General features: G+C 41.2%; 1 protein-coding gene across 1 annotated transcript in view; it reads left to right on the top strand.

Moving 5' to 3' along the window:
• The first annotated feature begins 4,238 nt into the window (after positions 1 to 4,238).
• Positions 4,239 to 22,049, top strand: part of LOC124775268 (homeobox protein unc-4 homolog) — a 485,704-nt gene continuing 467,893 nt past the window's right edge. Inside the window, exons 1-2 of the mRNA XM_047250105.1 lie at positions 4,239 to 4,248; positions 4,675 to 4,938. Coding sequence (XP_047106061.1) covers positions 4,239 to 4,248; positions 4,675 to 4,938 — 274 coding nt within the window. The remainder of the gene's footprint in view (positions 4,249 to 4,674; positions 4,939 to 22,049) is intronic.

The following is a 22,049-nucleotide window of genomic DNA, read 5'->3' as shown; positions in this document are numbered from 1 at the left end:
CAAAAGCGTAATTAATGCTTAGTACTGCAAACTTTGAAACTGAAACTGACGCAATATAATCCATTGCATATAGGCCTAACAATGGCTGTCAAGATGCACTTTCACTATATATAACGAAAGAAAGAGCAAATTAACTAAAGAGGCCCAAATCTACAGTAACATACGAAAACCTTTCTGTATAACTACTCCATATTTAGTGGATCGCCTCAGACAAAATTGTCAAGGTGTTTACAAACACAATCATAGGAATCAGTTCTGCCATCACTAACAACTTTAGAAACAAATTGATGCAGGGCATCTCCCAAACCATCTGAGACACTCAGAAAGTCACGAGTTCATAATGTGATATCCCGTCATTCCAACGAATAGCCGCGCGGTCTATGGCGTCTTGTCACGGTCCGCGCGGCTCCCCTCGTCGGAGGTTCGAGTCCTCCCTCGGGCATGGGTGTGTGTGTTGTCCTTAGCATAAGTTAGTTTAAGTTAGATTAAGTACTGTGTAAGCCTAGGGTTCGATGAGCTAAGCAGTTTGGTCCCATAAGATCGTACCACAAATCGACAAAAAAATCCGCTATAGCGAAGCACACATACGACTCATAACACAACGCTGCAACAGACGTCGATGTTAAAGTGCTTCATACTGTAGAGAAGAACTGTACAATAAAAATCTCGGAGGACACTGAAATAATTATCCACGGCTCAAAGTGGCAAAACGATACACTAAACGAAACTACAGATTTCGAGGGCTCGCATTTCTTCACAACTTAAATTCAGTACTGTTAAAATAAAAAACACCGAACGAGTAAGTATATATATGAATCTGTGTTTCAGTAGAATGTCTCAGTAATTGTTTAAAATAATTTTTATGCTTTCGTTCTTACCATCAAATTGTCGCAGTCGTATGGTTATAAAAACTGAAGTGACAGAAGCGACGGGATACTTCCTCATATCGTGTCGCACATCATTTTTTAAGTGCAGAATTTCGACGTGGCGTGAACTCGACAAGGCGCTGGAAATTCTCTTCAGGCATGGTGATAAGGCCTTGTTGCCTCTGTAACGGTCCATAATTAAGAAAGTGTTCCTGGTTCAGGACCTTGTGCATGAACTGAACGCTCAATTACATCCCATAAACGTTCGATGGAATTCATGTCGGGCGATCTGGGTGGTCAAATTTGCTCAAATTGTCCGGTATGTTCTTCTAACCAAGCACGAACAAGATGAAATCCATGAATGGCTACAAAGGGTCTCCATGTAGCCGAACATAACCATTTCGTCAATGATCGGCTCAGGGCCGGCCTATGTGGCCGAGCGGTACTAGGCGCATGTGTCAGGAACCACGCAATCGCTACGGTCGCAGGTTCGAATCCTGCCTCGGGCATGGATGTGTGTGATGTCCTTGGGTTAGTTAGGTTTAAGTAGTTCTAAGGTCTAGGGGACTGATGACCTCGGATGTTAAGTCCCATAGTGCTCAGAACCATTTGAACCATTTGATCGGCTCAGCTGAATCAGAGGACCCAGCCCATTCCAAGTAAACACAACCAACACCACTGTAGAGCCACCAGCAGCTTGCACAGTGCCTTGTTGAAAGCTTGAGTCCATGGCTTTGGTGGTCCGTGCCATAGTCGAACTCTACCACTAACTTAAATCGGGACTCATCTGACAGGCCAGGGTATTCCAGTCACCTAGGGTCCGACCGATATGGTCACAAGCCCAGAAGAGGCGCTGCAGGTGGCGTCTTGCAAACAAAGGCACTCGCGTCGGTCGTCTACTGCTGTAGCCCATTAAAACCAAATTTCGCGGCACTGTCCTAACGGCTACTTTCATCGTACTTCCCACATCGATTTCTGCAGTTACATCATGCAGTGTTGCTTGTTTCTTAGCACTCACAACTCGATGCAAACGCCACTGTTGTTGGTCATTAAGTGAAGGGCGTCGGCCACTGCTTTATTTGTGGTGAGAAGCCACACGGGATTAGCCGAACGGTCTAGGTCGCTGCAGTCATGGGCTGTGCGGCTGGTACCCCCGGGTGTGTGTGTTTGCGCTTAGGATAATTTAGGTTAAGTAGTGTGTAAGCTTAGGGACTGATGGCCTTAGCAGTTAAGTCCCATAAGATTTCACACACATTTGAACATTTTGAACATTTTGTGGTGAGAGGTAATGTTTGAAATCTGGTATTCTTGGGAAACTCTTGACACTGTGGATCTCAGAATCTGAATTCCCTATCGATTTCAAAATGGAATGTCCTATGCATCTAGCTGCAACGACTAGTCTGCGTTCAAAGTCTTTCAATTCCTGTCGTGTGGCCATACGTCGGAAACAATTTCACACGAATCACGTGAGTACAAATACATCTCCGCCACATCCACTGCCTTTTTATACCTTATGCAGCAATACTACTGCCATCTGCATACGTGCGTGTCGCAACCGCATAACTTTTTCACCTCAGTGTATTTCGTCGACCAATATCAGAGAAGCGACAGCAATATGTCCAGAAGACATTGCAAGGGACTGATAGAACCAGGATCGAAACATCAATAGTTAAATGGATAGAAGCTTTGTTTAAACTTTCATCTTGTTTCCACTGCTCATTAGACTTGGCTGTGATACCATGTTTAGCGACCCGTCCCGCCATAGGTTCGACTCCTACCTCTGGCATTGGTGTGTGTATGTTGTTCTTAGCATAAGTTAGTTTAAGTAGTGTGTAAGTCTAGGAACCGATGACTTAAGCAGTTTGGTCCCTTAGGAACACGGACACATTTGAACATGTTTGATATCGTGTTTTTAAATGTCCATCGCAAGTTTATGAATGTTGGTTAACAAAAGCAGTGGAGCCATGGCAATGGAGGTAACTAAATACAACACAAGCAATTTTATAACTGCTTAATGGGAGTAACTATTAGAAAAAATTATGAACACAGTAGACCAAAAATATTTTCTCTAATATTAGCTCCTTTTCTTTTTCTGCAAGGCGAGCACAACACATGCGAAAGCCATAAAGAGCAAATGTAATAACTATGCCTGCTTTTGCTAAATGTTTTTGTATTACCATTGATGGGGTTTGCACCTCGAAACATATTGGTACATTAAAGAAGGAAGAAGAGTTATCCCACCGTCTGCACAGTCATAACAAAAGACGCGAAATGCGTGCATGGAATTTGTTTGCCTAACCTTATTCGCATCTGAGTCAACCTGAGAGTCTAACAGTTCTTCAAGCGTTTTAAATATGCTACAGAAAGTCATTTCACAAAGAAGACCGCAGATGTGTTGGCGCAGAGGGAGGCAAAAAGCGCAGTGAGCGACGAGACAGTCAAAAGAAGTGGGTCCCCCTAATGAAACTGGTCGGTGTGTTTTGACGCGCGGTCACCCGCAGTCGGCGATGTTGGAGCTCCGTGCTAACCGCGGCTTAAACGGGCTAAGTGGAGCAAGTTGAAGGGGTGTGGTAAAGGGGGGGGGGGGGAGAGAGAGGGGAGTGGCGTTGGCCCTACAAGATGTTACGGCGCCAAGTTTTATTAGCGGTTAGCAGCTCCTCCCTCTCCCCGCGCCGTGACAGACGCTAAACATCGCCCCCTGCGCCCGCGACGCGCCCTGTAACCACCGCCGCTCCACCCATTGTTGTCGTCGGCGTCATTTTAATTTCCGCCAACCACCTAATTGAATGCAAAACACACAAAACAAAGCGGAAGAGGGACGGCCGCCTCGGGGAGGGAAAAAAAAGGAGCGGAAGGGATTTTCTTTTTAGCGCGGTAGGCGTGTCAGCTCTGTGGCGTGCTGTCGCGGGTAGGGAGGGAGCCCCCGCGGCGAGGGAAGTCGTGTGGGCGTGGCCACGACGCAGCCAATAGGCAGCTCTCTTCTCGAGTGCGGCGGGGATGCGCTTGGGAGCTAGGTAGGGGGAACGGAGAGGGGAAGGCGGCTTCCCCTGCGGCGGCCCGGGTTGTCTGCAGCAGTACCTGCTGTTCGCGCCCGAGCTCTGAGCGCCGAGCACCGTTCACGACGAGAGACAGCTGGTGCGCGTGCACTGTTGCCAACTGTCCGGCACGCGCGCGGGGTCACCGGCCACTGTGTGTGAGTGCAGTGCTGCAACCGGTCAGCTGAGTGTTGTGGGTGTTGCCCGGAAAGTAGTTGCAGCCATCGGCGAAGCAGGAGGGGACGAACGGTGGGAGAGTCGAAAAGGACTGCGTCAAATTGGGCAGAATCAAATGGGGCAGCGTCGAATGGGGCTGAGTCAAACTGCGTCTCGTCAAATGGGGCAAGGTCAAATGGCTCAGGGTCAAATTGGACTGCGTCAAATGGGACTTTATCGAATGAGACAATCGCAGTTTTAGGAGTGGCGTTGCAAGAGTGAGCGGCATACAAAGACTTTCTTTGTGACTGTGACGTAATAATCGGTGTGTTGGAATTAGCCGAGAGGAGATTAAAGGTGCGTTGGAGGGATTGTCGCTGCACAAATGTTCTGGAGAAGCTGAGCGCTGCTGCCGAGCCGATATGCGCTGCGACAGACGGCCGTAGGCACCGCGGGCGGCGGCGCCGGCGGCGGCATGGTGCTCGAGTCGGCGGCGGGCGCGCTGCCGCCCCCGCTGCAACTGTACGCGGCCGCGGCGGCCGCCGCAGCGTCCGCCTCGTCCTCGGGGGCGACGGGCGCCGGGGGCGGAGGCGGCGGTGGCTGGGCGGCGGGCCCAGGGGCGGCGTTCCACGCGCCGCTCGGACACCCGGCGGCGCACCTGGCGCTGCCCGTTCCCGTCCCCGGGCTCGGCTTCGGCTTCCTGCCCCCGGGGCCAGCGCACCGCTTCGCCGCCTCCCTGGTGGTGTCACCGCCGGGTGCGCGCGATCCTGTGGACCCCCGGGGTCTGCGTCACCACCATCCACACCACCACCATCACCACCACCACCACCACCAAAGGCACAGCGAGGACAGTGGCTCGGACGGTGGCTCGCCCAAGAAAGGTAAGTCTCGTTTTGTATTTATTATTTTTTTAGTGTGGGTGTGATTTTTAGTTGATGGAAGCTGAAGGTGCTTCAGTTGTGCGTCGTTAGAACACCGTCATTCAGCATAATCGACGTTTTAAGAAAGCCTCAAACTGTGTCACTAATGATACTAAAACACTACTATAGTTACCTTTCTTGTTCACAAATAGCACGACAGGTCTCAAGCATTTATTCTATTCTCTGGTGCAACTGTTTGGATGGGTGTTGTATGTGATGCCTGTGTGCAGGTTTTCCTGTCTCTGTGGCCCTGCAGGTGTCTATTTATCGTTTGAGCGCTACCATAAAATATAAACGTTCTGACTTTTAACATCCCAATCAGAAGATTCATGTTTTTCGATTGCAGAATGCACGCACACACGTCACATGAAATACTAATGTAAGTGGTTGAACTTCAAAATGAGAATAAACTTCTGAAACGCGTTGTGCTTGTACTTGGTACACTGTTAAATCAGTATACAGTCATTTTATTCTTTGTTCAGCTACTTTATTGTTAGTATTTAATTAAAATGATCAATTTCGAAATAATACAATTTTATCTTCAGTTGTGCTTGTAACTGTCAATCTCAGGGTCATCTGAAGACGAAATTATAATTTCGAAATCAGTGATGTGAATTAAATAACATCCACAAAGTAGTAGATTTGTTTATCCAATAACAGAATATAAGAGTAAGCACATACATGGCCTTACATTTCACACATAAATACTGAAAATGACAAACAGTAGACTGTGACCAATCGTAGCAGTCACACAGTGTATACATAAATTTTATTTCCAAAGTATCTGATCATGCAGGACATATTTTCTGTTTATTTTGATCTCTTGTAGGAGCTATGTTGAGGTGTTTTGCGAAACAGCCAAATGCTAAATTTTTCAAAATACATCATCATTATACTTGTGACTTAAAATTATTATGGTTATTAAGGTTTACCATTATGAATATTGCGTAATAAATCTCTTTGTTAATTGAATAGAAAGACAGATATTTGCGGCCGATCGATTCTGAAATATTTATCATACATTGCTGGAATCCAGTACCCAGCACTCAGTATAACAGAACAAAAATAAATCTCTAATTTCTGCACGCCTCATCTGAAGACGAGGCTAAGATGGCCCGAAAAATAATGTATGAATGTGAATGAACAATAATTCATAAGCGGCTGGTTTTAGTTATCCGCTTTTTTATTCAGTTAAAATTATTTATAAAATCGAAGGATCTAACATAGGCATCTACCCGTTTTCAAGTGGATCATAGCGAAAGTTTGGTGTTGTTTCTTATGTCAAAATTTAAAAATAATAAACATGAGTGCACTTCATCATCACAAGGTCCATCTCCATTGGCTGTGTTCCATTGGCTGATTGCACAACCGTTTGGCGTCATTTGTGTAAATAATATGAAAGTACTGGTCATGTTTATTGTTTTTGCGACTGCAAAAAACGTACTCCAACATTATAGCTCTTCTCGGTTGAGGAGCTAGACAGTATCCTATTCGAAGTGGTGTGCCCTAGGTATTATCTAACCTGTGAACGTATTTACCCAGTTGATAACTATATGGTGTACCACCAATATTTTCTTCAGTCAAAGGAGCAACTTTATTTTTTTCACGTGTAGCAAGCACTGAAAATATAATAGTGAGCACAACACTCACTGAGTATGTAATGTCCACGTTTCATTGGAAGTTTAACATTAATTGATGTATTCTGTTTGTAGGCGAACACACAACTAACTGGTTTCAGATTGTAACGTCACTGCAGGCATTGATTATTACAACAATTTCGATCAAAGTTTGTGAAACCGAAGTATAATAACATGGTATAAAGAGTTTAAAACACGTAAATCAGAATTTTTCACACATGTTGATATTTTATGAGGTTATTATTTCTGGGCAAAGTGCCACATTAATATAATTTACACGGATATTAAATGAGAGTGTATAAAAAAAACCACACTTGATGATGTCACATCAAGCCTAAAACGAAGTTTTGTGGAGGTAATGTTTTAAATTGTGATTAAGGCGTGTAGTTTGCTGTTATTTATACCTCGATCTTATATAGCCACGGTAAAATTGACGCAGGTGATCGTTTTCTGAAGCTCAGAAATCAGTCTTTCTCGTTGCAAAACATTCCGTGTAGTGCTGCAGTAGCTGTATTTTTCTTCACGCTGTGAGCATAGTTTTTCTTCACTGATCATCTGAAACAGATGTTTTTCGTGGCTGACGAGTATTTCAATCAGCCGGCCAGATTACGTAACAGCTTTCCGCTTCCGTGTACATGAAGTTAGTGGACATGCTGTAAGTTGCCAGATAAATATTTTACTAGCACACTAACTGAATCTAAATATTCCATTGTTTCGAAAATTAGCTTTTTCTCAGAGAAATAATAACTTTTCTTGGAGTAATGATTATGTCTTTCGGATGAGCTGAATGGTGTTATATTCTGTACCAGACATTTCCATCAGCCTACACTCAGCTATACTGTTTATACTACTCCTGTTCACAAACGTGATTGTATAATACTGAAATCACTTCTTTCGCATTTTGAATGCTGTTGAGAGACATGTGTCTTGAGTCTGTGGCCAGTGGTCAGCTTAGCATGTCTTTTAATATACATCGAAAGTTCCCCCTGCGAAAGAACTGTCATTAAGTACAGCAGTTTTATGTGCATGATATCGCAATTTATCTGTTACTTGGTATTTATGTCAATAATTGATCAAAAACGTTAGAGTGGGCATTCTATTTTCTTTGTAAAACTGCGATAGCGTTTCGCTGTCAATGTTGGTGAATTTCATTACTCAGAGCAGGGAACTAATTTTGTTATTCAGCTGTTGTAGCGAGTGAGAAATAATTGCTTTCCCGTAAGATGAATGTCTTTGAAAACTGTTATTCTGGTAAGTGTGTTGCAACGAAAGTTTAATTTAGAGCGGTTACAATTCTTCCGCAAGTACTAATATATTACGCATACCCCCACGTACATATTGCAAACCACTGAAAAGTGACTAAAAGTTGCGTAATGAACCATGGATTGTAATCTTACTTCGCATTGTAATAGTAGAACAAATTATTCACTTTTTTCGTTCTTCGTTTTTTTCTCTATCCTGGATCCTAGTTACGCTCTGTGACACCTTAATGATAGTTGGCTATCTCTTTCTTCCACGATGATACTTTACATGTTTTGGGTCTTTGCTTGTTGAGTATATTTATGGACAATAGATGTCAAAACTGTGCAATCAAAATCTTGTTTACATTTGATTTTGAGTGTGCGAAATATCCTGCTTATATCGCTGAGTAACTGCTGCTCGGGCTTTGTTTTCAGAGAATAGGCGCCGAACGATTTTTTATTGGGAAAGAAGGAATATATTATACAACCTTAGTTGAAATAATTGTAAACGAAATTTTGTATTCTTGCACTTGCCATAAAACCTACAAATGTCAAAAGGCAGAGAACTATAACACCTCGATCCTCAAAGAGTTAATCTATAATTTTCACAACTTAACAAAATATTTTTTAAAAGGCATTAACTGTTTTCACTGTCATATAGAAACAGCAGGTTAAAATTACACTGACATTTGACTCGTTGGACACTATTTACTCCACTCTGAAAGGTTCAGGTTCGTTAAGTTCAGTTTATTTTGTTTCTCAGCGTCATTGTAGCTGTTTACCATGCATATGATTGTTGTTATTAGTTCACCCCTGTTTGACCCTATTTATGGTTTTATCTGATATTCACGGTTAGAGTTGGTAAAGTGGATAAAATGAAAAACAAGTAGTAGATTGTAGCAGGCAGAAAATCTGACGAAACATGAGAATTTGCAGTGACATGAGTAGTTGGTTTGGTGGTCTCTCTGAACTATATTATTCGCTGCGGTGTTCTGTTCAATATCTTTGACTATAGCCTCTAAGTTATGTTATGTCGTTGTTGTCCAAGGACTTTGTAGCAGTGTAAATTAATTTGCACTAAAAATTTTTATGCGATGTGTCTTCTTCGAACAACACAATATTGTCAGGTAAGTTATTGGGAATAACATTAATTGAAATTGCTGTTTGAGAAGACAAGGCGCATATTTGCATTATAAAAGCTAAATTTCGTACTGTAGTACATTATGCGGCTTTTTACATACTTACACAATAAGAAATTCGAAAATCTGTGCCTCGAAACATACTATTTGACCAGACCAGTTGCCTGTACTCTATTGATTTAATTTGTCGAGGATAAGCCTGCTATGATTTATTTCTTCTATTTAAATTTTCTGAGGATTCGCAAACAAATATTTTTCAAATAAGCAAATACGGCGCTTTTGTCGAATCTTTTCTTACGCTATCAAAGTGTCTTATTACGGATTCAAGATAAGATAAAGGAGAAAAGAATTTTTAAATTTCTATGTTAACTTTAAATGGCTGTAAAGCAACGGCATGTAATAACAGTATGCGTGGAAAATTAAGGTATTTTGGTTTCTTGTTCTTGACATCAAATCTCGTTTCTGCATTGTAATATTCTTTTGCTATTTGAACTTGTGATAAGCTGAGTGAAGGAAGAGCTTGTACAAGAAAAAATAGTTTTCATCTCTGTGCTAAGTGACATAAATCCGCTTCAACGGAGAAGGTTCTTTATATATTGCTAGTTGACTGGAACTTCTGTCATATTTAGAACACTGATCAATAGTTCTCCGTGTTATCGTTAAAAGTTATAGTTTTATGTGTTAAACACAGTATCATTAGTGGTTTTCGAAATATTTCAATCAGACCTACATATTTGCCCGAGCCATTACATAGTAATGTAAGTAACTTGTAACTCAAGCATTGTATTAACCTGCTTCGGTTTTTTGTTGTCCCTTCGGTATGAAGGTGTCTTAAAAAGAAGACTGTTTATATGTATCTTACTCGAAATTATTTCTTTGTACTGTTATTTGAATCGATTCATTTACAATGACAGGACATCAGTTTACTGGAAAATGGTCTGTGTATAAAATGCGACAGTAAGGAAGCAATTCTAAATATCGGCAAAACACGAACAATTTGTTCGTTCTAATCTCAAACGAGAGTTTTCTCTAATTACGTTGTTTATTACAGAGAATCTACTAATTGTGCCTTTATACTTAATAAATTGCTGTATTTTTCTAAGGGCTCATGTCTCAATAACACATAAGCAACAAGTTTATGAACTATAAATATTATTTTACACACTCTTCTCACAAATCGTTTTGACTATGCTGCTCGATTAAGTCAGTACTAAGGTACCAGCTATAACTTTTTCATATTGCATTTAATTTGTTAATCAGATTTGTTGTTGACAATGTACACACTTCAGTGGAAACAAGAAACGACTAGAAATTGTCGAGCATGTCGTTCTCTGACTTCAGGAAGTTATATTTTACTTCTTTCTTAAGACTTCCAAAGGAACTGAAAATTGCCAATAACAGTGACACATTTTCTAGTTCAAGCGGAAGGTCTGGAAAATCTTTTGTGCTCTTTCTTCTATCGAAGATAGTTTAAACCAGATCGATGTTATTGTGAGTTACCGAAATATTATTGCTGAATGACGACTCAAGATTTTTACCAGGTAGATCCATAGAGGTTTTAGTGATTTACCAAAATAATTTCAGGGGATTTCCCAGTAATCGTCGCTATAAGCTGATCCGTCACTATAGGACATTATCGTCACTTTACCCAGTCCTTGCTATCTGTAATTTTAAATTATAATTTTTCGGTGGTTTTATGAAATAAAAATAAAATAAACCCCTTGACGGAAATTTATTGCTACTACAATAGCCCTTTCACATATTTACTCGTGTAATGCTTTTATTATACTATGATAAAATTATGTCACATATTATTATAAAATGCTTTTTGCAAAAAGTCTTTGACAGTGGACTGGGTACTTTCATGATATCATTTATAAAACTTAGTGCGTGGTCATACATTTAACAGATTCATCGGAGATCAAGATGAGTAATACAGACCTAACTAGCTGATTGACATCTGTGAGGGGCATAAATTTTACTAAATGAAAGTAATTTAAATCTGTAAGAAAAAGTCATTTACTATTTACATCAATAGTTTTGACATAATTTCAACAGAATATTCATCACAACCCCCAGAGAAAATATTTTATGTTGACATAATGAGGAGTATATACGTCAGTGTTACATCTTTCATAGACTTCATTAGAATAGTGCGGGATCTATAATTGGAAGACGATCAAGACCCTCATGTTCCGTATCACCGTAACCGTCCTCCCTCATCATCCCGAGAGTAACTGCCGGTCAACCCGATGTTAAACGATTTGAAATAGACGTTAGATTACAATGTTTTACCTGTAATTTAGGAAATACGAGTATTACGCATGTGCAACAGTGTTTTAATACTTGGTTCCAGGTGTAGACGTGGTGGAGACCACGCACGTGCTTGTCTATTCACAACTGCGTTTCCTCTTTATTTAAGGTCGTCTAGCGTACTTCAAACATAAAGTTACTATACTGTTTGGGACATTACAGCGCAAAACCATACAGTGTATTTAGTAAAAATTCAGGGTCCTGTAACACGAAATATTGAAACAAACGAAGAAAATAGGCGCCATTTAGAATGGTTCGTATCCAGCGGTGAGGCTACAAAAGTGTGAAGCGTTATACTGATCGGTTATTATAATTCAACTACTTTTTCTTCTTCGTACTGTTTTACACTTGAAGCATTAGGTCGGCGTATTTCCCTTCTGCGATACCGATCTTTTCATCCAGCTTCATCTACCTCTTGTTCCATTACGTTATGTCTCCCACACTGATCAAAGTTTTGAAAGACAGTTGAGGATTCAGACGAAGAAATTTTTAAAAATGAACTTATTTATGTCTGTAGGACGCATACACCACACGGGAAGTCCCATGCGAACTATACGTTGATTAGAGTACGTACAATAAAGATATAGCTAGGGACTTGAATAAAAAGTTCTCAAGTTTGTAAAAGACTATGACAACGCGACTGCAGGCAAGACGGCGTATTCGTTTTGGGAATCTTTGATAATGCTCAAGATCTGTACCTCAGCACAGGAAGAAAGAACGGATTATAAATCATTAGGTTTGTTTTGTGCCCACTTCATAGATATCGTAATCCATTTTGTCATCTCTTACAGGGTTTTTTGGACACACTAAATATTTCGTAGGTCGTTCGAGATACTGAAAATGGTTTTTGACAAGTAACACTAGGTAAAGTGATGCGTACCTTGTTTTATGAACATCACTGGCAGTATTTTTATCCGGCCACTTAGTGAACGACCAAATTACCTTTTTAACTGCTTGTGATATCTCGTGGAAGTGTAGGTAACATACTGAAAGTCAGTGTTCCTTGCGAAACATTTCGCAAAAGTAGCCTCCAAAAACTAAATATCTGCAACAGACTTTCGCTTGTTCATTTGGTTTTTCTCCCCGCTATGTTGTATTTGAACGACAAAGAATTCAAAACGATCCTTTCTCTGTATAATTCACTTTTGTGTTTATCGCGTTTCCCAGGTGTGTTTGCAAACCGCATCTTTGGGTACGTAAACGCGAATTGTATCCAATATTATTAAAAAAAGCTAGCGTAGTATAATATTAAAAAAATAGGTTTCCCATTGACCCAGTAGGCGAAACGTTTATGAAAATTTAGTTTACCGCAAACAGATAATGAATACGTAGATACATGCCTCATTAAATTTTTGTGAAAGTGATCTTCAGAACTTTAAAAAACGTTTTGATGCTAGCAAAACAACGGCACGCTTCTTAATCTTGTAATCTCTCCCTCTCCTTCTCCCTCTCCCTCCCTCCCTCCCTCCCTCCCTCTCTCTCTCTCTCTCTCTCTCTCTCTCTTTCTCTCTCTCTCTCTCTCTCTCTCTCTCTATCTCTCACACACACACACACACACACACACACAAAAACACTCACACACACACACACACACACACAGGCACGAAGAAATCCATGTGCGTTTGCGATACGATTCACAAAAAAACAAGCGATCTTATTCAGTGGGAACTAAATTATCCTACGTTCCAATATTTTTATTTGCTTTGCCTCATTTCTCAGCGGATTGCCTGTGTACTCTACATTCATCACATCTTTTCTGTCTCGCTCTACACACATTCAGTAACTCGCCGAAGAGCGATATCTGTTGTTTTACCGCAGAATAACACGAGACAACAGAGTGATGATATACGAGTGTCCCAACAATTTATTTGTCATCCGCCGCACACCCTGTTGTTCACCGGACGTCTGCTTTCTGCGCTGGCCGATAACGGAGACATTGATTAAGAAGCGTCGTGCGAGAAAGCGTCAACATCGAACCCGGCGCGCGCGCTGAGTTTATTTGTTCGGCAGAATTAGCCGCCGCCCGACGCGAGGGGAAGAAATATTTGCTCAAAAAGACGACAACCACCGGGCTCGCGACGTGGAGGGACGCGGGGTAGGCCGCCCCTCGGCTCTGCGCATTGACAAGTCGCCGCATATTTCACGGCCACGCCGTTCTTACAGGTGCGATAAATCAGTATTGTCGTGCAGCGCGGATGCGCCGAGGCGTTCTCCGAGGCGCGCGCGGGCGGCTACACGTTAAAGATTACTCATATCTTCGCCCCGTAATAGCGACCATAAATATTGCTTTCTTCGCGGTAAAAATGGCCGTTGTAGTCGGCCGCGTCTAAAGCGCACTAAAATTAATAAGATGTCACTCATTGTTAGGGGGGCAAGCCATTCGCCGTGCCGCCGGCAGCGCCCGAGACGCTGCGTTATCTCGTGAAATATGGCAGGGGGAGGCCGGGTGGGGAAGGGGGGAGAGGAGGCGGAGGGGTGGGGTGGTGGGGGGAGGAGGAGGGGAAGGGGCGGGGAGGTGTCGCGGGAGATTACGACGCTGCAGCGCCAAGACGCTCACGCCCGGCGTGTGTGTTACGACCAGAGCGTTCTCCAAAACACACGCTCACCTCAAGTCCCTGTCGCATTTGCCCAGTTGTCACCACTGAAGTCGATGAGTTGGTAGTTGATGGTTGCAGTCACAACATCACTGTTACAGCTTTCTACCGGCATCAGTTCATAGATGTTGGCCACTACTGGGTCCGTGTATACCATCGGAGTTCACCCCCTCAGCGTCAGTTAAGACCTGGAGATGGTGTGTTGAGTCACCAAAATTGGTTGCAGAATAAAAAAATAACATCAGAACGACGGCTACAGGTGTTTCATTTTGTTACGTACTCGACGACGGTTTCCTTAGTTCCGTAGTTCTCATTACACTTCTCCGTCTTCTTCTTTCATCACGTTGTAGGGCTTCTGCACTCATGGAACGAACAGCTTGAAGTGCACAGAATACGGATCGACAGGTCATCGAAGAAGACAAAGGTCAGTAGAGGTTGCGGAAATATTACCAGCAGTAAATGAAATACCAAAATTGGGGACGACGAAGAAGAGGAAGAAGTGGAGAAATTCTGCTCTCTTTGAAGCAAAATAACATCCATATGGTTATTCTCTAGATCACACTTAGATGTCTGTCAGAAGGTACATAAACCACTCTCACACTGTTCGCTTACTGTTCCACTTTCGAGTAGCACAGCTGAGAAATCTGTATTCCTAAATGTCTAAACCGGTGCAAGTTGCACATTCCCTGTCGCAGGTTGACTACTTATCATCTTACAGGGACAACAAAAATTTGATTCATCTTGCAGAAATAATAAATGGCAAAACAGTAGCAAAATGGAACGTTTATCAAAATCCCCTTTACTATGATTTCAGCATTTACAAAAACGTCTTCTCCAGAAGGAAATACTAACAACTGGGTTACATGTTGTGGCGTAGGTACATTAAGATATAGCAGAAAGGCGCCAGTCAAATATAAAATTTCGTCCCCATAGTAACTAAACGTACACAACATGGTTGTTGTCACTTGGTACTCCTCACCAATGTACAGCTAGTGCACTAGCGTCACGTACGCAACACTTGCCTAAGGAAAGCCCTCTACAAGAAGATTTCATCCTGCGGATGCTGCTCGAGCCATGTACAAAATCTAAAAAATCTTGATTTTCAATGTCCCACATAATTAATGGCCCAATTTAAAATGTTGTCTTAATCAACTTGTTAAGAGACGGGGGTAAGCTGCAGGAAATGTACAATATGTGCGGTAATCAAGAGGAACAAGAAGACTGGAAGATCAAGAACGAAGTGCTCCGATTAAACATGGTATAGGACAGGATTGTAGTCTTTAGCCCTGCTGTTGAGTCCATACATCAAAGAAGCAATGACGGAAAAAAGAAAGATACTAGAGTGGGCTTGAATTTCAAAGAGAAAGGATATCAATGATAAGATTCTCTCATTCTCAAGTAAAGAAGACTTACAAGATATGCTGAATGGAATGAACAGTCTCATGAGCATGTAATACTGATTGAGAGTAATTCGAGGCAAGACGAAAGGAATGAGAACTAGCAGAGTGGCCGCCCGAAAAATTTGGAAAAAGTTTCTTATTTACTACTTTTTGATCGTTCATGTAGTACAACTTCAGCATCAGCTATCGTGTTTAAATTTATTACTGATTTACTGCTAACTGTATTCGTTGATAGTTTTGTAGGCACTATCCACGTATACCAGTGAATATGTGTTAAAATTACGTCGTTGTACGGCCCCTATCTCAGGAGATACAACGTCACAGACACTGAGATGCGTTCAAAACTAGCTTTTGCTTAAAACAAAACTCGTATTACTTAGATTGCATTCTTCAGCTGTTTGATAGCGACAGCCCTTAGTGACTTCCAACAAACTTTAAAGGTAATTTCGGATCTTTCCTAAACTATTTCCCGCTTGCAAGTTTAACGTCAAATAATTAACCCGTTAACTCATTTTTAAGTAGTCAGACGTTTGATGTTGTTTTATACATCGGAGTTTGCGTCTTCAGAGAATCGTGATTGTGGTTTACTAATGAACATCTAAATTTATTGTGATGATCATTTTTCCTTATGTAGGTGAGAGTCAACAAAATATAAGAGCATTAAAAGGAAAAAGTTGCTGACTCTAATTTCGAAAAATCTTTTTGCAACGAAAAACGCCTTAGTTCTCCGTGATTGATATCCCAACTGGCTTATCATATCCGTGACACTCACTAGCTACTTCGTGAAAATTCAAAACGAGCTGCCTTTCTTTGATCTTTTTCGATGACGGACGAAACAAGGAGGGCATAAGAAGCGGGTTAGCTCAGGTAAACAGAGAAATAGTGGCCTAATGAAGTAACTCGCTTCGAACGTTAGCTTCAGTTAGAAGAGGAAATTTCTGAGATTGTACGTTTGAATCGAGGGGCATGAAAGGGAAGCAATGCTTGAAAAGGGACTGAGACAAGTTTGTAGCCTGTACCCGATGTTATTCAATCTGTATACTGAGCAAGCAGTAAAGGAAAACAAAGAAAAATTTGGAGAAGGAATTAGAGTTCAGAGAGAAGAAATAAAAACTTTGAGGTTTGCCGGTGATATTGTAGTTGTGGCAGCGATTGAAAAATACTTGGGGGAGCATCTGAATGAAATGGATGAGGTCCTGAAAGAAGGATATAAGGTGAACATTAACAATAGCAGAAAAAGGGTAACGAAATGTAGTCGAATTGATGATGGACGGAGTGAAGAGGACATAAAATGTAGACTGGCAATGGCAAGAAAAGGGTTTAGAAGAAGACAAATTTGTTATCGTCGAATATAAATGTTATGTGTTAGGAAGTGTTTCCTAAAGGTATATATCTGGAGCCTGGTCGGGAGTGAAACGTGGGCGATAAACAGTTCAGATATGAAGAAAACGGAAACTTTTAAAATGAAGCATTGCAGAAGATTATATGGGTAGATCACATAATATAGAGGAGGTGCTGAATGGAAATGGTATCGGTTGATAGGACACGTTCTCAGACGTCAAAAGATAATGCGTTTAGTATTGTAAGGAAGTATGTGTGTGTGTGTGTGTGTGTGTGTGTGTGTGTGTGTGTGTGTGTTTGGGGGCGGGGGGATAACAATTACTGAGCGCGTCAGAGAGATGAATACAGTAAGCATGTTCAAAAGGACCCATTTTGCAGAAGTTATTCGGCGAATGAAGAGGCTTGCACATGGTAGAGTACCATGGAGAGATGCATCAAACATGTCTTAGGACTAAAGACCACAGCAACAACAACAATCTTCGGAGTACAGCATTGTTTTGTCGCTAATCATGGACGGCGGGAAAAACGGAAAAGAGGCGAATCGTATGAGAGGGTGTTGTAGGGGAAGACATAGATTGGCACGCATCCCATAAATAATTGAGTACGTAGGAGGCAACTGCTGTTCTGAGATGAACAATTTGGGGCAGGAGAGGACGTCGTAGCTGTTAGCACCAAAGACAGAATATCGATTATCCAAACCTCACTTTGGCTGAGAAATGTACGCAGGCCAGCCGTAATATACCTCTCTTTCTTTATCTTGGAGAACGAAGCGCCTTTTACTTTTTTAGTAAAATGCATTTTGGTCTAAAATTTCGAACTATCCTTTAAGGACGAACTGAATGACGAGACGATGACTATTATCTGTTGCAAACGGGTTGCAAACTGGGGAGGGGGGAGGGGGCGGGGGGACAGTTGTCACCTCCGGAATGTCAGCTGGGAGGACGTTTAATCATGTTCTTACTGACATTCGGCATGATCACTCATTTGAGTCTCAGCTCTACATGTGTGCATTCAGAAGCTTGCATCACAAGGCGGGCTGAGCCGAAATTTATCTTACAATATAGATGAAAAATGCGAAAACGACAACTTTCCGTCGATAGCAGAAACATAATTTCAGTAAAACTGGTACATAATGATAAAAAATTGAAAATAGAAGGAATGATAAAGGATAGTGTCAGCTGGTGACTGGCTTTCTGGAAAATAAATGAAAGGTCCTTCGTAACACTTTATTTATTAATCATTCCAGTTCACTTTGGTGTAGGTTCTTAAATGCCTCCCAAGAATCGGTACCTTATGCCATATGTTCCAAATCCATCCACGAACCTAGTCAACCTGTGACTATGAAGATTTATTCAGTCACCAGCCGAGTCACAGAGGCAGTTTTCTAGGCAATAAATCTCCTATCACCAAACATGGCATTAAATGTCGACCGGTAAGGAATGTGGGTTCACAGTAGATGTGGAAGAAAACATGTGCTATATTAAAAATACACATTACAAAAAGGAAACCTACGAAAATTGATTCGACGTTTGCACACAACAGTCTAAACGACAGATGCAAATACGCAACGGATGCAGAGATTTTACAAACAGGTACATACATACAGACAACATGACTGGAAACTTTGGAAAGTAAGAGCGCCTGAACAGATTCTAGATTATCAAATCCTTTCGTTACTTACTGATAGGCCTATGGAATTCTACTAAAATGCCACGATACAGACCCATTTAATTTTTCGTTGCAGAGTTAGCTATTTTCTTTGAAATAGCAAAGCACAGCTTCTTGTACTTCTGCAGTATGGAAGTGTGTGGTACACACATTATCTTTACAACTATCATCCTCAGTTGTTTGTTACATATATTCTAACCTCTGTCTTCACCCACAGTTTATAGCCTTTTGAGTTCCCTCTAGTACCATGGATGTTATTCCACGATATCTTAACACACGTCTTATCTTTGTCATCCTTCTCCATGTCAATGTTTTGCACATGTTCATCTAACTTTCAATTACAGGGAGAATCATCTCTTTCATTATCACACCACCTGATTTTCCTCAGTCTTCTATCGCACCACATACTACAGTGCTTTGATTCTCTTCTTTTTACGGTTTCTGAACAGCCCATGATTCACAATCATACAATGCTGTGCTCCAAATGTACGTTCTCAGAAATTTCTTCGTTAAATTAAGGCCGATGTTTGATACTAGTAAACTTCTTTGGGCCAGGTATGCCCTCTTTCGCTGTGCTAGCTTGTTTCTTAAGCCCCCTTGCTTCGTCTGTCCTGGGTTGTTTTGCACCCAAGATACTAGAATTCCTTTGTCTTCGTCAACTTTGTGGTCCCCAATTTTATGATTGTCGTTATTTCATTTTTGCGGCTCCTCATTAATTTCGTCCTTCTTTAATTAACTCTCAATCCACAGTGAATGCTCATTTAACTGTTAATTCCCTTCCACAGTTCTTTCTCAGTTTTCCTCAGCGAATCTTCTCATTGATGTCCTTTCACTGTGAATTTGAATTTTATTGCCTCTTCGACGTATAGATGTAACGGTAGGTGTGAAACATTACATCCCTATCACATACCCTTTCTGATCCGAGCACTTCCTTCTTAATCTTCCATTCTTATTTTTCATTGTTGGTTCTTGTGTATATTATTCATTATCCGTCATTTCCTACAGTTTACACTTATTTTGCTGAGAGTTTCGAACATCTGGCACCGTTCTACATTGTGTAAAGTTTTTGCTATGTCCACAAATCCTATGCAAATATCTTTATATTTCTTTGAACTTTTACTGTCCAGTTTTCAACGTATATCTGTTAAATCACGTGTCAATACTTTGACTAGGTTCTTTGCTTTTCTCAGGTTTTCTCCACCATTCTTCCTGTCTCCGTTTCACCCGCCCACTCCACAATCTCGCAAACTCTCTGTTTAAAACCATCTTCATGACTTATACGTCACATTTGGTTCCAGCACATCTGTCGATTGTTGAAGTAAGTTCCTTTCACCTGTATCACTCATTCCACTCTGCACTGCTTCCTGACTTTGCTCCATTTGTAATTTCAGGATCGTTTAATCTTCCTGCTTCTTCTACGTTGATACTGAATAGATTGATACCGAATAGATTCATACTTCTCGCTTTCGACCTTAGTATTCGCTTTTTTCTTCTTTGTTTTATTTGTGTGTTAAGCGTTGAAGGTGTAAGGTTATTTATTGCATAGTTTCCTTATTCACAGTCACACTGCCGTATGGATACATAGGAAAAGAGACAGGGATCGGAAGCTGATAAGTAGGTAAATTTTCACCCTGCCAGACCTTACTTAGGAGTTGTATACATGTTGGCTTCCTATATAATTCTCTTCTTTTGATTTCCACATATCCCCGTAAAAAGACAAAAGGAAACTCGAACACAAAATCTGGAACCCAGAATAGACATTAGTCAGTCGTGCAGTACATCAACTCATTTCAGAATATTATCGAATTTCGTATTTTAACTGAAGACAGACTTGTGATTTAACATTATCCACATGGGAAAAGCTAACTTCAGTGGAATTTTTGTATAAGGCGCTTTAAAAATTTAATGAAGTAGTTGAGCTAAGACGCAACTATAGACCATCTCTGCGTCTGCAACCAGCTTGGTCCGTTTTCAATCTCACCTATGAAACAGTAATAATAAAGTTTTAAATTACCTTGTCTTGTGCGTCTGCAACGATTCAAGATGTTTACCAGTTTCCTCATATGGTCAATCACTTGGAAGTAGTTTGAAGGCTAATATCGATATGTGAATCCGACGATCGTGTTAGGGGTCAGTTTATACCAGACGAAGGAAAATGTCGCTGATAGAATTAGACTCGCGCTATGGATCTAGAAAGCAAAGTACATATTTGTTTATAAATTCTAAAATCCTTCACCATGAGGCTTGCTTAGAACGCTTATGTAAACTATATCATTGAACTCTGCCACTAGTAGTGACGGTCAGATGCTTTTTCTCATGGAGATAACGCTTTACCCTGAACGAGGTATTAATCACAATAGTGAACCAATAACATGTAATACATTCATATTAGTGAGTGTATTAGTGTTCTGATTAGAGCATCAAATTTCTTCTTCTGTTCGTACTTTGTGTGCTTAGGAGTCTCCTAAGGTACGGGCAGTTTCCGGCTTTCTTTAATGTCAAGACGATGATGCAGCATATAACTCGGGAGCTACCAGTCACACAAAACATTGCCCGCCACTTCCAAGTACTTCGCCATTCCTCACAGTCGTTATCTGCTTCGAGGAAGGGGGCTCATGACGTACGGCCCTTACGGTAGTACGTGACAAGCTGTGCTCTTCACGAGACTGCAGTAGGTTTGTTGTAGTCTGGTCAGTGCAGTTGTTGCAATCTTTCTGTGCAAAGCCGGCCGGAGTGGCCGTGCGGTTCTAGGCGCTACAGTCTGGAGCCGAGCGACCGCTACTGTCGCAGGTTCGAATCCTGCCTCGGGCATTGATGTGTGTGATGTCCTTAGGTTAGTTAGGTTTAAGTAGTTCTAAGCTATAGGGGGCTGATGACCTCAGAAGTTAAGTCCCATGGTGCTCAGAGACATCTGAATCACCGTTTCTTCTCTTTCTCATTAACGGTGTCCTATACCTTTCTTCGTTTACTGCATTTTCGCGATCTGCTACAAAATTTTCGCTTACAGTGTAGTTCCCACTTACACCATGGACGTCCACAGGAATTTATCTCAGAGTGTGAAACACAATAAAAGTGCCATTTTTGACACAACTGATTCAGATACTTTGAGAACGTGCAGTATCCCGGGTACTAAATCTGAAAGGAAATACACAAAACTGCAAATTATCGATAGATTCTATTGACATTTTTTAAGGAGAATTACTCTGACACCTAAATACTAAACGTACTTCATTTGCACGTGCAAAGTAGATACTTTTAATGATCATTATGAATGCTCATGCCTTCTCTTTGATTTAACGACTTGAAACTGCGTCTCTGTGTTATTAAATCCGATGGGTAAGGAAATAGCTAGAAAATATTCACAAGAGACATTTTTCATATTTTCGTAATGTCAGATTGACTCTGAAAGTCAAAAATCTGAAACGGCAAAATTAATAAATAAATAAGGGTTATTAATGAAAACACCACTCATTAATACTCCTCAAAGCGGATAAACAGGTAACAACCTTTAAAAATGCTTATTCAAACTTTGATGCAATCTATGACATTACGTTTGCTTACGAAACTTAGCTGATCACGTTAACGGATTTATTGCATTATTTGTTAAAGATGACTGGCAAAATTAATGTGTGTTGCGAAAGCAACGTGTTTTGGATTTTTCTAATAGTTCCCTTCTACAGCTCTGCAAGGGCTCCACGGGGAAGCGACGGAGAACAGACTCCCGATTTCATATTTGCTA

The sequence above is a fragment of the Schistocerca piceifrons genome, chromosome 2 (assembly GCF_021461385.2).
Source record: "Schistocerca piceifrons isolate TAMUIC-IGC-003096 chromosome 2, iqSchPice1.1, whole genome shotgun sequence".
NCBI classification, from domain to species: domain Eukaryota; kingdom Metazoa; phylum Arthropoda; class Insecta; order Orthoptera; family Acrididae; genus Schistocerca; species Schistocerca piceifrons.
The sequence above is the reverse complement of the archived record's forward strand: the minus strand, read 5'-3'. Positions and strand labels throughout refer to the sequence as shown.